General features: G+C 40.1%; 1 protein-coding gene across 1 annotated transcript in view; it reads left to right on the top strand.

Moving 5' to 3' along the window:
• Positions 1-15,888, top strand: part of RORB (RAR related orphan receptor B) — a 137,230-nt gene that overhangs the window by 99,634 nt on the left and 21,708 nt on the right. Inside the window, exons 2-4 of the mRNA XM_054809882.1 lie at positions 1,164-1,249; positions 5,620-5,761; positions 8,806-9,207. Of these exons, the coding sequence (XP_054665857.1) occupies positions 1,164-1,249; positions 5,620-5,761; positions 8,806-9,207 (630 nt within the window). The remainder of the gene's footprint in view (positions 1-1,163; positions 1,250-5,619; positions 5,762-8,805; positions 9,208-15,888) is intronic.

The following is a 15,888-nucleotide window of genomic DNA, read 5'->3' as shown; positions in this document are numbered from 1 at the left end:
ATCCATTTTGGTGTTGAATGTTGAAAGTTACCAATCCTTGTGTTCAGGGTGGCCCTACTACACAAGCTCTCAGCTTTGCTACCCAAGGATTCGACTTGTGTTGCAGAGAACTGCTGCTATTGTTGCCCTGGGCATGGAGAAAAGACATCTACCAGAAGTACTGATCCTTTACCAAGAATGATGCTACTTCCAAGTGGCAGGAGAATTGCAGGGAGGCATGCATCCCACACAGGAAAGCAAATGAAAGGGAAAGAAAATAGGTTTTCCATTTCTTCTCAACATGTCTGACTAGAATAAAGGCATAATCCTTCCCTGCATTTCAGTGTATGTGCTCTTATAGTATCATCAAAGGAAACACACACACACAGAATTCAAACTAGTTGAGGGAAGGAAACAGCTATTTTAGCAAAAAAAAAAAAAAAAAAAAAGGAAGATAGTGAAATATATTTTCCTTCTCTGAATTAAATGACCATTATGTTTATAAAAGGATCTGAAGCATATCCATATTTGAACATTTTCAGAGAGTACCTGCCTCTCCCTGCACACGGCCACTGGCTACTTAAAATCAGTCTGTGGGCCTTGCCTGCCCGTGGCCTGGTGCTGAAACAAATAGCTTGTAGAGAAGGAGAGGTTAAGCAATCATTTGCAAGCCCATCTCTGCCGGTGGGATTGGTGTCTTTGTGTGTCTTGAAGCCATAATCTGAAGGATGTAAAAACTTCATCACCTTTACTTCTTTGAAAAATGCATCAAAATATACCATGTAATTCTACTTCAGCAAAATGAAAAGTCGTGAACATTTGAAACATGTAAGCAAGAACAATCTAGATAATTATTTAGGACCCCTAATTATATTAGCAATAAAGATGATGAAATTAGCAAGTAACAACAAAAAAGGAGAGTATGAGGAGAAACTTGCTGATTGTGAGATACCTTAAATTGTTGAAGAGTTTTGTGGGGTATGGTAGAAAATACATAATGTGAAGCGATTAAGATTTGCCAAATCAAGCGTTCAGAAACACACAGTGCAATACAAAGCAATGTATGTCAGGGGGGTGAACAGGTTATCTACTGTCTAGCTCTAGTTTTTAAGATCTTCATTTGAGAAAGAAAGAAATTTAATAGAATTATGTACTAAAAATATTTGTCTTGTTTTCTTTTTCAGCGCAAATTGAAGTGATACCATGCAAAATTTGTGGTGATAAGTCCTCTGGAATACACTATGGAGTCATCACATGTGAAGGCTGCAAGGTATGAGATTTTAATACAGCATAGTCATCAGCTTCTGCATTAGCCTCAGGCATGTGTGTACAATAATACACTCTTACACGCTTTCAAGCAAGTGGTGCCAAAGGCTGTAAAGCCTGCTGCTGATATAGATGTGTTTCATGCCTAATTTTACTAGTTGCTTTCCTTTTCATCAAATAGTCTTTTAGAGTTACCTCCTTGTTTGAAACATGAATTAATCGCATCTGATGCAGTATAAGTGCTGATACAGAGGCTGGCAACTGTAAGTCACACCTGCTCTACCTCATATCAGCCTGAGTGATGGATTTCTTACCTTGTTTCCTATACAATGTGTGTAGCATTAAAAGTTGACGAGATATCTCAGCTCAACATCTTAAAAGCTTACAGGTGTCAGTTTGGTCCTATTTTATCTCCTTTGCATTCTCTGCAGGCCAAACTCTAATCTCCAAAAGAAAAAATGCCTTACATTATGAGTAGTGTAAAAGGACCCTTTGTCTTCTTCCTTATAGGCTCCAGCACAGAGCAATTGCTGGGAGTTGGAGGGTAAAAAAAGGGAAAAGAACTCTTCCATGCTGCTTAGTTGTACTAACATATTATCCCAGGCACTAGTTCAAATAACACAAATCGGACTCCAAGCCAAGAGTTTTGAATTTTAAAAGTACTCTGTGATTTTGTTATCTAAGGAATTAAATAATTACTCATGGAAAACCAGATTTTCATACTACATGTTAGTATTTCAGATTTGACTGTAAATGTGAAATTGCAAAGATGGAGAGGCAGCATTTCTGATTTCTTCTGTGTGGAAGCACACAAACTGTTACATTTGAAAGTGGATGCATATTTGTAGAGTGCAATGGCAAGCCTGTATTTATTTAATGCTTTACAAAATTTCAGAACATCTGAAAAATCTGAAAATTTGCATGCATTCATTCCCAAAAGAAAGCTTTTAATGCCAACACTTTGGAAGCAATATATTGTCAAAGATCAGATTTCTTTCAGAAACATTAACAACTGTAAACGGAACAACCCGCAGTGTGTCACTGTCTTATTGTGACACTGGACTAGAAATAAGCATCTTCTTATGATGATCACATGAAACAGGATTAGACTAATTGATCTGATACTTCAAAATTGCCACGAAAGCTACAGGAGAAAAATGCTTTAAGCAGAAAAACAGTGTCTTGTCTCAGTACCCAGCATCCACAGAGCAGTTGCGGGTAGAGTCTCCTGTAGATGTGATTAGGGTTAATGCTGGCCCTTGTATGTGCCTCAAGAGGAGATGATACCCCTCAGCTCTGTGTGTAGACTGCTTATTGAGATAAAGAGCTTCTCTTCCACTTATGACAGTTTTAACCCTATTGTTTTTGTGCCAGTTTTGCAGTATCAGATCAATTAGTCTAATCTTGTTTTGTGAGCCTGTTGTGAAAAAGGCACAACAGAGTCCAATGGGAGGCATCTCAGTCTGTCAGAGCTCTCTTTCAAGGTAAGTGCTGTCTCGGGTAGCGCAACTCTGCTCTTCATTGCCCAGCAATTAAATAACTATTTGCTCAGCCCGCATACTAATGACTGGTCATTTCTGGCTCCTTTTGCCTGAATGCATTAGAAATCTGAATTAATTAAGAGGGAGACCACGTGTGGAAGAAAGAGCTGAGAAGCACTCCACAAGCATGCACACATGTTGAGCCAGGCTCCAGAGAGCCACAGCGGTTCGGGACACAGCATCCATGGATTGTACTGCCAGTGGCACTGCTGCAAACTTCAGCGGACAGGAAATCCTTTAAATCTGTGTCCCTACATTAGCTGTGCCACTGCAAATGCATATTATAACTGCTTAAGGGGCATTATAAATATTCCTGCTGTTTTCTGTGCATGCCTGCATACACTGAATAACCTGCTGGAGCCATTGAAGAAAATGGTGGCTCTGCCACTGTCATCACTGAAAGGGTGAAACCTGAAGACGGGTTTCCATCCCGTCTGTGTCTGTGGATCCTTCTTTTGCTGGGAAGCTTTTTATTGTTTCTCCTGCCTACCTCCAGAGCAAAGTATTTGGCTACCCCTCTTTTGTCATGATTTAGACAGTAGTTCATGTGACCATTTCTCTTCTCCGACTGACTGTCAGTGACAGATAAAGTGACTTGTTCAAGATGCAGAAAGACTTCTTGTCAGTGTTGGGAGTACTGGGAAACCTGTTTTTAAGTCAGTAGCTTCTCAGTAATGAACTGAATCCTCCTTTCACCAATGGAATTATTCTCAGTAAATACAGCCAATATTATATAAAGGTATCCTAAAAATGAAATGACAATATTGTCTGTATTTTATAAGACAACATTTAGATCTTATGCAGGAGAAAGGAAGTACAAAAGTCTCCTTGGAAAAATAAATTACCTGTTGTAGATAAATTTTATCATATAACCCTTGACTTTTTCTTAAGAGGGGCAAAGAAGGAACAAACAAATTCTTCTGAGATGAGATCAACCCTAATGGGAAAAACAGCACTACAGGATAAGGCACAGTCAATGCTAGATGGCTGTGTGAGGGTTTTTAACATTATTTAATTAATTTGTTCTCTCAAATCCATATGCACATAGGAATTGCTAAAATCTAAACCTTTAAACCAGAAAATCCTTTGTATGGCAAAACCAAAATTGATTGTTCAGCAAACACAGTAGAAATATCTGCGATTAGGGTCCATTTAGCCTTAAATTAAACTTACGTCCCCAGTTTCAGGGAAATTTTGGTCAGTCAGGATCAGATAAGTCTTCACCAGACTTTTTCTGGTGAGAACATCCATGTTCTCAAAAATGCAAGTCGTAAAACTTAATTTTTTTTTTAGATATACTAAAATCACTGATAAAACCAGCACAGGCCAGACGAAGTGAGTCTCTTTATGCTCCACCTCCAGAACTAGTGCTGCCGGTGTCCTTGGTGGGATACCATGCCTGTCGCGTGTTGTTACTGACACTCCACACCATCCTCATTGGGTTCACCAGGACTTGAGTGAGAATTCAGTCACTACCTGTAGCAAGTGAATTGAGCCCTGCGACACTGTCACCTTGTTGCTTCCCCACTCTTGTTCCCCCAAAACACGTGGCTGCCGTGACTTCCATTGCTCGGAAGTGCAGAGATAAGCCAGTGCAGAGGTAAGACTGGTGCGCCTGGTAAATGAAGTCAGCTCTTGCTCTCTGGCTCCATTCAGAGCTGTTTGCAAAGCAGCCCAGAAAGGCACGACGACTTTGTCATCACTTCTGGTGACTAGTGTAACTGCAGTAATGATGCTTTCTGCCCTTTTTTCTCCTCATGTCTTCCTGCGGTGGCTAAGCTATCCTTCGGCTCTCCCACCACACAACCCTGCAGCTGCCCGCGTCTAAAGATGCTGAAGTGGCCATGGAACCTCTCTTCTTTGTTTCTGTCTCTCTGGACTTGCTGTTCCTCCTGTCCTTTATTTTACAGGAAAGAAAAGAATATCATTAAGTGCCTTCTCCCTCTCTCTTTCTCTCTCTAATCCTCACCCCCTGGTTTCATTCCTCTTATCACATCTGCCATTTCATGTCACTTCTGCCGTAACGGTACCTCTTGGTGTCATTCGTAGCAGCTGAGAGCTTGTAAGGCCTTAGGTATGGGTTAATACTCTCCTTCCAGCCCTCTGATCATTAGCCAAATAGCCCACAACTGGCCAGAAAAATGCTCCAGGAGATAGAATAACTACAAAATTTTACATAGATAAAATGGATAATGTTATATTCCATTGAAACGGAAAATGTCATTACTTTCTCATGGTAGTGTCTAAAGGTGTTGCTTTCTCCTTTGTGTGTTGGCTTTACTTGATACAGTCATTAAATCCTAGTGCTTTTGTGATGCTTGAATTTGAATACTTTTCACTCCTGAAGTGTGTGGTCCCTCCAGATCAGATCAACATTTCCCAGGTTAAATTGAACAGCAGACTTCAGCTTCTAATGCTATGCACAGCCAGTGCTGGTTATTACCAGTGTCATTAAAGGAAGAAAATAGTCAGAACAAGGACTTTTAAGTCATCTGTTTACAAATGCTGACAAGCTTTTCCTCTACTAGGAGCAAACATTAGATGATACATGGTCATTATTGCACAATAAGAATGCATTCTGTAACATTATTGTTTGCGTTTTAACAAAGTAGAATTACATTCTTTACAGAATAAAGCACAACTCTCTTTATTATAAGTAAATGTTCTTTAATTTCACTATACAAGGCCAACACATCTGCAAAGCCATAGCATAAATAGCATTGCACTAAATAAGAGTTTATTGTAGTCGTTTACATGGGGGGTGGGGGGGTGCCCGTGCGTGCACATATATGCACATGGTAATATTCTGTCTCTCTTTCTCTCTTGCCCCTAGGGATTCTTTCGGAGGAGTCAGCAGAACAATGCCTCCTACTCCTGCCCAAGGCAGAGAAACTGTTTAATTGACAGAACCAACAGAAATCGTTGCCAACACTGCCGACTGCAGAAATGTCTTGCCCTGGGAATGTCTCGAGATGGTAAGGAGTCAGATTCCTGCTTCACGCCTATACCTTTTGAAACTCTTCATAAAATCCCTGTAGATTTCTGGAAAAGAGAGAAGAGAAGCTCCTTGCTTTGTAATGCACGCACTGTGAGACACAGATCTTTGCCATTCAGTTAACAAAGGAGACTATTTTCATGGGGAGGGTGGGGAAGTCACAAAATGGAGAGCAGCGTTAGTTTGGAACAGAAAGAGTCAGAAGTGAAATGCATTGTTCTGATCAAAAGCGCAAAAAGATCACCTCTGGAAAGGTGGATTTATATTCGAGTTTAGATAACCTCTTATATTAAACATTAACATTTATCTTAACATTAAATAGTGATGTGTGAAAGCACCCCTTTTCTTGAGATCTCTAAAGGTCTGTGACAGTAAATAGGCAGTTAAGAAGAAATTTACACCTTGATAGCATCAGGGGGTTCTGTTTGTTTTATTCAGAGCACTTGACCAAATATTTTGCATTGCTAAAAACCCATTTCTTTTACCTGTACGTTGCCCCCTGTCCCTACTTGAATCTATAGAGGAAACTGTAGTTGAACACTGGAAATGGACACTAAGCCAGAGGAAAGCTCCAAAGTGCATCCGATCGCAGGATCCGTTGCTCCTTGCAGAGCTCTGGTCCATCTTCCAAGCTGTGGTGCGATGAGCCGCGATCGGCAGGCTGGGAACGTGCACCACACCAGAGCTGCGGGCAGTGGGAGCCTTGGGCAAGGCTGCCCACAGCTGACCTGCCCTGGCCACCGCTGCTCGTGCAGGGGGTTTCCAGCTCACAGACACATTTTAGATGGTCAGGAAGTATGAGTCCTGTTTTTGAAGGCAGATTATATTAATTTTGATTGTCTGGCAGCAGTTTTCTGTCTTAGAAAGTTTACACAAAATGTGTCATTTGAAATTAGTAGTCATTGATGGGTAAGTTACTTAAAGAGCTATTTCTTTAGATGGTCCACAGATTATAAACCTGTTTAGAATTTGGACTGTAATAGGTCTTTTCCTATCTCAGTGTGTCTCATGTCTCACTGAAACAACTTGCTCACCAGTCTCACCAGTCTGGGAGGGGCTTTGCAGTCTAGCCTTTAATCCATGAACTCTTTTTGGTCCTAGCATGCAGCTTACTTGATGCCTTAGCTCCCGATTCTTCCCAGAGGAGATTAAAGTAGTAACATTTCAGTAATTTAACAGCACGTGCTTTCCTCCTAAAAGTAATATCTTCCAATGATTTGAGGTATCACAGGGGCATTTTAATGTGACTGACAGCACTGTCTTCCCAACCTATAATTCAGGGACCACTGCGTACAGACAAAAGGAGTGATTCTTCTGACAGCATTGCTTTCTTCTCTCTTTGTTTATATAAGCGTGTTTATACTTAACAATATTAAGAGCTCTTGCAAGTTTAAAATAGGCTGTATGGATTTTTTTAACAGAGAAATTGAATGTGATTTTTACCTCTCAGCCATGTAACAGATTCATTTTTATCATGCAGAGGCAGGATGCTAATTGACAGCAGCTGGAGAATCCAATTAATGAATATATAATGAGAATAAACAGTGGGTGTTTGTTTTTATTACTGAGGCCCTAAATTTGAAGAAAATACACAGTTGCATTTTTCAAAATATAGTCATAGTATATTGTTCACAAGGGTGTGCAGTGCACCGTGGACTGATTCCAGGGGCAGGCTGTGTTCATGTGAGGTAGCCTGCAGCCTGTGTGAAGAGCTGCAAATAAGCTGAGGTTGGCAACAAGGAAAAAAAGAACTCTTAGTGTAAAAAAGGTGTAAATAAATTGAAGAGGCTGCCATCTCCTTGGTATTCTGATACTGCCTTTTCATATTATGCTCTTCCTTTTCTGTTCTTTTTCCTGAATGAAGATTGTGACATTCATCTGCATGTGTAGGCTCAGACTCTTCTCAAGGGCTACAGCTGAACCATGGGGTAGCAAAAATGAGAGCCAAGCCCATCCTGTGCTAACAAATGTGATGATTCTGAATTGATCCCAATTACAGATGGATTGGAAATTCTCAGAGTTGGAAAATACACTTCGTAATACGTAGAAATCAGTATTTCCAGAGCAATGTCCTCTTATCTGTGCTCTGATAAATTCTGCTGAATGTATCTTGCATTTGTTTTAGAACACAATTAACAACTCCCTCTGCTCTGAAATCCCAAGATCTAGCCCAGTAGAAAGCCAGAATTTATAGAGAGATGGGGTGGGGTGGGTGGGGGAAGATAATCAGCTATGACCCACTGTATATGCAGGCTGTGGATTTATTCCTCCTAGTTCCACAGCAATCAGCATGTCATTTTTGAAAATTTCAATCTCAGTGTAATGAACCCTGTTCTTGGGGAGAGTGGTTTGCACTCTGGTGTTTTCCTCCCTTTCTCATCAGAAGGAATGCATGGATTTGTGCATGGAGATTATGTAAATTGATTGTGTAAATCCCTGAGACTTTACTCTGTGGAAAAGATGACATTCATGCTGTTTACCTTCAAATCTGTTATTTTCCTCTAGGTTCTAACGCTAACCTGTAAGATTATTTTTTTTTTAAGTGTGAAGATAACACTCCATTGAAAGGATGTGATAATAAGGCTTTAGGGCTTGTTTTCATCCAGAGTACTAATCCTGTTAGTGCACTGTTTAAAGGTTTGTGGAAAGTTGGTAAATCACATGGGATATGAATCTACAGACTGTACATTTCATACAGCTCTGGGATGTTGTTCAGCGAACACAGAGATATAAAAGGATGCATGGTCTTTTTAACATTCACGGTGGGAAGTGAGTTGCTTGACTGAGGCCCTCCTGTCAAATAGGAGTCATTGTCATCACCTTGTAAATCCAAGCACACAATACTTTTTCCTTTGTGAGACACATACGGTATAAAGCTTTGCATCCTCTCTCATTTCCACAGAAAAAGACAAGTTTTCACAGCAAAAGTAACGCTGAAAGTAAATATCAAAAGAGTGGTGGGGTTGAGGGAAATCAAGAAAAAATGAAAGATGATAATGGTTCTCATTGTGCTTTGCTTTTCAGCTGTGAAGTTTGGAAGGATGTCCAAAAAGCAGAGGGATAGCTTGTACGCTGAAGTGCAGAAGCACCAGCAACGACTGCAGGAACAACGGCAGCAGCAGAGCGGTGAGGCAGAAGCCCTCACCAGGGTTTACAACAACAGCATCAGCAACGGCTTGAGCAACCTGAATAACGAAACTGGCAGCACCTACTCAAATGGGCACGTCATCGACCTGCCGAAGTCTGAGGGTTATTATAACGTGGATTCTGCCCAGCCTTCCCCAGACCAGTCTGGGTTAGACATGACTGGAATCAAACAGATAAAGCAGGAACCTATCTATGACCTCACCTCTGTACCAAACTTGTTTACCTATAACTCTTTCAACAATGGGCAATTAGCTTCGGGGATATCCATGACTGAAATAGGTAAGGAAAATTCTTATTCCTCTAGTGTAATGTGTATATATGTAAGCGCCAGATTGCAATACTGCCTTTATTAAAATATTATATAGGCATTCCATACACAGGTACACTATAATTACATGTTCACACGTGTGCGTATGTACACGCATGTACAGCGAGTAAAGGAGAGAAAATCAGTCTGGCAGTAATTGGTACAATATTGAGGGAGTTCTGGTTTTACCAAAATCTGCAAATTATGCAGTTTCTTAAACTCAGCAGTTCATGTTCTGTTTATGAAATAGGAGAACCAAAGGAGGTGATGCATCGATCAGAACCAAGTGATAATTAGTAGCGGGGAGCTTGTTTCAAATAAGGTCATTACTAGCAGGTTTAAATGATCTCTTCAGCCAGCCATCCGTATTCTTGTCAACACCCAGAATCCCCATGGCAGCTAATTCTAGGCTATTTATTGTCAAAAAGCACCAGCTCACTACTTCTCATGCGTGTATGTACATGCAGAGCAAGTTCACTGAATTCGTGAGGTGCACAAACTCTGAAGGTAGTTGTGTGGATACCCCTGCTCCTCCACTTGAATGCCTAGGAGAACCTGTCCCTTGATATCTTCTTTGAAAAGCAGCAAAGAGACCTCTCTGTGAGATGAGACGTTTTGAAAGGCAACAGCTAACAGTGATTCTTCTCTAAGGACGATTTCTGTTCATCTAATGCCTCTAGTCGTACCTCTCCAACACAACTGGAAGTACTACTTCTATTATAAAGAAATAACATGAAAGAAGATTGGCTTCCTAATTAGGTACTTCCCACCTCAACAAGTGAAGTATGCTGAGTCAGTTGTGGTTGAGAATATAATCAAAGGGTAACACTTCATTGATGGAATTTAATTAAAAAGAAAGAAGAAGAAAAAAAAAGATATTCAAGAGCACCTGTATCAAATTAATTAATGACACATCATAAAAACCCTCTTTAGTTCTGGTCTGGCCTTGCTGCCTCATGGATGTACACTGAGCTGTGTAAATTTAGGAGTGTACTCAGACCGCCTGAGGGCCCTGGAGATGTGGCATGCACTCAATATATATTGCAGAAAGGGGTGTACGTAGTAGTTACTATCTGATAAAAAAATGAAAGTGCAGCTAGTATCTGTAGCATGTTTTCTACCCATGCATGCTCAGTGCAGGAAGCTGTGGACCAAATTGTGTGCTTTAGTTATGAATTGCACAGGACAAAGTTATGCTTTTATGCCACTCTGTTTAGTGGGACATGTTTTGTTATAACGTTTCGCCAGGCTGCTGTCTAATGAAGTCCTGCGCCCACAGCATAGCAGTACAGAGGATTAGTGAGAAACATCTGCACCAACTTCCCTCTTGGCTCTTGTGGCCATATGATTACTCACATGTGGCTTGTGCAAACCTCAGTCCTGTAACAGTGGTTCACAGTACTCCAAACCAGCTGAGAGACAATTTAAACAGTCATAAGAGCTATTTCCCTGCAGCACCCTATACCAAAGGGAAATGTTCCCAGAGAGACTCAGAGGAGGTACCAGAAATATGACAAGTCCATGAACTGGGGCTTGTGCTCAGTTACAGAAGTGAGCCCAAAGAGAATACAGCCACAAGACTATATCCTTAGTGGCTAAAGGATCCCACTTAAGTCAATGGGATCTTTTGACTCATGGAGCTTTAGAGAATCGTTTAACTTTCATCTCTTGCTGGATCACACAGAAATAATGCATCATTCTTAAATTTTCACCCTTTTTTTTTTCTCTTCAAGCCCGAAACCAGCCAGCCCTAAACCCACCCCACATTTCCCAGTCTTTCATCCTCTGTGTCATTTGCCAGTGTTCCCCTTCTGGAGCACACAAAGAAGGGAAAACCCCAGCACAGAGAGCAGGACATACCAAATGGCATCTCTTTGAGCTGATAGCAAAGTTCAGGTGCTGGGATTTGCCTCTCTTCCTTTGGAAATTGGAAAGAGGGCTCCTAAATTGCTAGGATTTTACCCAAGTACTGCTGTATGTCTTTTGTGGCCCCTAGAGCAGAGAGGTAAGGGTATTAGTGAGAGATAATGTAGTATAACTGATCAGCCGACACAACTGAAATAAAATGGAAGAGATACACCATAAAATACTGGGATTAGTGCACAGGCGAATGATATTTTCAGTGTTTAAAAACAAACAGAAAATGCCTCTTAATGCTGCAGTGGATTGTTGGACCATCTGTAAAGCTGCTGTCTTGCAGTCAAAGCAGGAAAACTCTTAAGCACTGGGATGCATTGATTACATATTACGGTGTGCTTAAATTTCACCGCAGCACTGTATCTTACTCACTCCAATGAGATTTAGGATTAAGCTCAACTCACGTTAAATCGAAGTTACTGCCTTAACTGTTAAATGAAATCATAGAGAATATACAGGAGATGGAAAAGCTATACTGCATTGATCCTTGTGCCTGATAGAAATTTCCATTGCTTTAAGTATTCCAGGTCATGTTAGTTCTTTTCCTCAATGAAGACTTTCTACCAGGTTCAAATTTCCGATCTTAGTCTTCTTCTGGTCTTTATATACTTCAAATACATGTACTCTTTTAAGCACAACCTCACTTGCCACTTGCCTGATCTTGAGTGCAATCCTTTTAATTTTTTCCTCATAAATAAATGTGTGAGACTCCTTCCATTCTTGAGCTGTAAGCTATCCAAGGGACAGACTTCTTCACAGGCAGCACAGAATCAAAGTAGCCTTTGCAGCTTCTGCGTCACATATGCCAACCAATATCCAGTTCGTTTATTCCTTCAGTGTTATTGCTTTGCTTGTTTCTCACTCACTTCTCTCCTGAATAGGGCATTTTTTATTAAGATACCTCTGACATTTCTAAGTTTGAATCTCATTTTCTCTTTCTTATTTGTCTAACCTTTTCAATCTGTTACGCTATGTCTCAGTCTTCATTGATGCTTTGTGACTTCTTTCAATTTAGAACTATCTCTTCATTTAATTAGCATGCTGTGAACCCTCTCTTTCAGATTATTAATGAAAATGTTAAATGCTTGTAAAACAAGTTCTAACAATGGTCCCTGCTGCACCTGACTAAACAACTTGCTGCAATTGCATAAATTACTTTAGTATTTATTTTTTGCTTGCTATTCAACAGTAAGGTTCTCTGACAAATCCAAGTAACAAGTCTTCATTTCCCTGTCAGTTTGATTCAGTTATAAAAATAATATTTTCTAAAATACTCTGTGACATAATTTATACATCAATTGCATTCTTTTCTTCACATATTAATTTTCTAATTCCTCCAAGAAGGAATCAAAATGGTCAGCCCTACTTTGATCTTTAACAGTCATATGCTTTAATTTGAATGTGAAGGTGCTCTTTTTCTAAACATACCTTCACCTACAGTAGACTTTGTAGTGGAAATGGAAATTGTTCAACTTAGCAGTTTTGAAATTAAAAATTTTTACACAGCAAATGTTTCAACATATAGTATTAGAATTGCACAGAAAGCAAAATATAGCTTATCCTACATTACATGCTTACTGGTATCTCTAAATACTGTACCAGGAAATAGGTGTAGGAGAAAGAGGTGCTGATAAATTAAGTTATATAGGACTTCTTCACACATATTTAGTACTAGCATATTCCTCCAAATGAGTTGAATAGTCCAGGGTGTAACTGCACATTATCTGATCACTGTGAGAAGCAGGATAGGTAATTTCTCCTGTGGAAGAGAGGGCTAAGTGTAAGAAAGATACAGGCACAAATTTCTCATGTAACTGCCAGAGCTTATGCTGGAGAAAAGTTGGATAAAATCAGGTATTTCCCCATTAGGCAGAACTGTGCCTTAGGCTCAGCCCTGGTCAGTATTCCAGTTCCTATTACAAGAAAAACCTCAAAGCATAAAGCAATCAGTTCAAAGCTCATAAATAAGCATATAGTAGCAGAGTCTCAGCTTGGCATCAGCTGCATTTCCAGACCAGCTCCTTTTTCTTTTAAGGCAGGTATTTTTGTCCTTAACTCCAGGCAGCTTATTGGAGACTTGATCTGGATTTGTAGCCAGGTGGGCAGAGCACAAAGTAGGTGAGATACAGCAACCAGATGCATTGGGCAGGCTCTTTCTCCACCTGTCCTGCTGTCCGCGGGTGGCATGACCCAGGAGTGTCCCGCCAGCCAGCGATGCTGTCAGCACAGGAGACACCCACGGCCTGAGGGTGCATGCTGCCAGGGACCCCACGGCACGGTCCTGTTTCTCCCTCACCATCATGCTATCTGCACATCTGGAAAGGTACAAATTCCTCATGCTGTGGTGGGACATCAAACTGTGGGGTGAAATCTGCTCGTCATGTCAAATGTGAGAATTTTGTCATTTGCAGAACAGCTTTCTCCTCGCAGAGGTCAGTTGGTGCATGGGAAATCCTACAGGGAAAAGGGAGCTCCATTTCCTGACCCCGGTAGCCCCATAGACAGCAATGCCTGCTCCCAAGAGTGATTTTAAATTAGCAGGTATTAAAGGCTTATTTTTAGACTTGGTCAAATTAAAGACCATCTTGTTTAAATATATGTGCATAATATTATCTGTCACTGAGCTGAGCATTGCATTTTCCTCACAAAATATGTGGCTTGGATCTTGGTCTGTAAAAGTTCATGGAAAGGTTTCCCTGCCTTGACTGCAATTGAGATTACCAGCCTATGATTTCCTAAAGATGAAAAAAAATTATTAGTGAACATTGTTGTGGAGAAAACAGATTGGTTAACTGTTTGCTCCAGGTCAAAATGAAGAGTGCCCCATAGCTGTGTGTATTTAGGTAGTCAGTGAGGCACCACTAGAGCGTACAGGAGATCACATAGCCCAGCCCCTATAATTACAGAAAAAAGTGTTGTTTATGTATATTTGCATGGCATTTCTTTAATATCAGCGCTATTTAAAGGCACCCAATGGCTTGGAGAGCTTACATTTCTGCCAAAATTGAAGTCAAATAGTAAGTAAGGTTGGCAGGCTCAGACTTGATCTTCCCTCTCCGCATCCCCTGTGAGCCTGCTCTGCTGTGTGTATCTTAAGGTGGGCAATAGCTCACTAGGGCAGCTCATTGTAGGCATGCCTACGCTGTTCATGGATGTCCACAGCGCTGTCTGTTGCATATGCAGTACATATACCAGCATCACGCTGAGGTAGTATGTTGTGCCTTGCTGTTTAAGGTTGCAGAAGCACTTCTCCAATGTGATAAGCATTTTTTTATTATTATTATTCTTTAACTCCTTTCTCTATATCTCCAGGATTTGTTCCCTGTGCCAAATCAAGTTTTAATGGATGGCTTACTGACCATGTATTGGTCAGTTAGATGTTATTTGAAGGGATACTGTAGAGACCATCACACTCAAAATGCAATGAACTTTCTAACTAAAACCCGTATCTAAGGTGACATTAACATCTACGTTGATGTTCCCTTCACAAGGCTACCACCCGCCACACAGTGAAGCAGAAATGATGGTTTTGTGACTGTAGTCCTGTGTAATGTTTATTTAACTCTTTTTCTAAACGGCATTTTAATATCGCTCCTACCAAGGTGATAGTCAAACTTTGCAGACCAGGTGCCTACAGCCTCACAGACGTATTTCAGCAGAGCAATGTTGCCATCTAGTGAGCAATTAAAAATGTGCAACATGTGCATTTCTCCGCAGATACCCTTAGGGCACTATATCTTACCGTCATTACCTATTTAAAGGTGACAATCAGAATAAATTAATATTTCAGTTCTGTACTCATTTCAGTTCATGTGACAAAACTTAGAACTTCTTCTGCTATTTTTTTTAGCTAATTAATTTTTTTTCCCCTTTTCATACACTCAAGAAGAGAACAGAGAATGGCAAGACTTAAAACTAATTTGACAGCATTGCTCAGATAGGAAACACTTCAACTTCATAAAAAATGGACAGAAAAGTGGTGGAATAAATTAGAACATTATGATGCTGAAGCATTCTAGCTGAACCGATGCTGGAGTGAAGGGTGTTTTTTTATAATAGTAGATTCTGATTTTTAAAGCATATATTTAGCAATAAATTTAACCAATAAAATGAACAAATAATTTGGCAGAAACGTTGGGCAAAATACAATATTTCTGAAAATTTGTAAAATTTTCTAGTTTTATCTTTTCCCACCCCCAAATTAGTAATCTCTTTATTTGTAAATTTAGAACAAAACCAGCCTAATTACAGATTTACATAAAGGCTTTAATGAGTTTATGTTGCCCAGCCCAGTAGTTTAAATGATCCAAATGTTCATAAATAACTGATTATGTTGTTATCTTTTACTAAGTGCATATTTTAGCACTTACTGATTTAAGAAGACTTAGGAAGGGCAGAGTTTGTTTTATAAGTCTTGATATAGATTTCAAAAATAAAGACTTTTCTAAAAGGTACTACATTTAAGCACCAGGTTTGTGCCTTGTGCTTTTCAAATCACTGAGCATCCACTGCCTCACAGTAACTGCAGTGGACATTGGATCAGTGGCACGTTGGCTCTGGCAGTCCTACTTGACTACGCTTAACACAAATCACAGCAGCTCAATAAGCACAATGCAATGTGCTTTTTTACTAACTCTAGTTCCAATTTATACAGTAAAGTAATTAATCTAAAACTATTTGAAAATGCAGTAGCCAGCCTAAAGTATACCTAAGACTGGGGTTTTCTTCAAATTATA

This window comes from Grus americana, chromosome Z (assembly GCF_028858705.1).
Source record: "Grus americana isolate bGruAme1 chromosome Z, bGruAme1.mat, whole genome shotgun sequence".
Taxonomy (NCBI): Eukaryota; Metazoa; Chordata; class Aves; order Gruiformes; family Gruidae; genus Grus; species Grus americana.
Note: the sequence above shows the minus strand (reverse complement) of the source record. Positions and strands in the feature narration are given on the sequence as shown.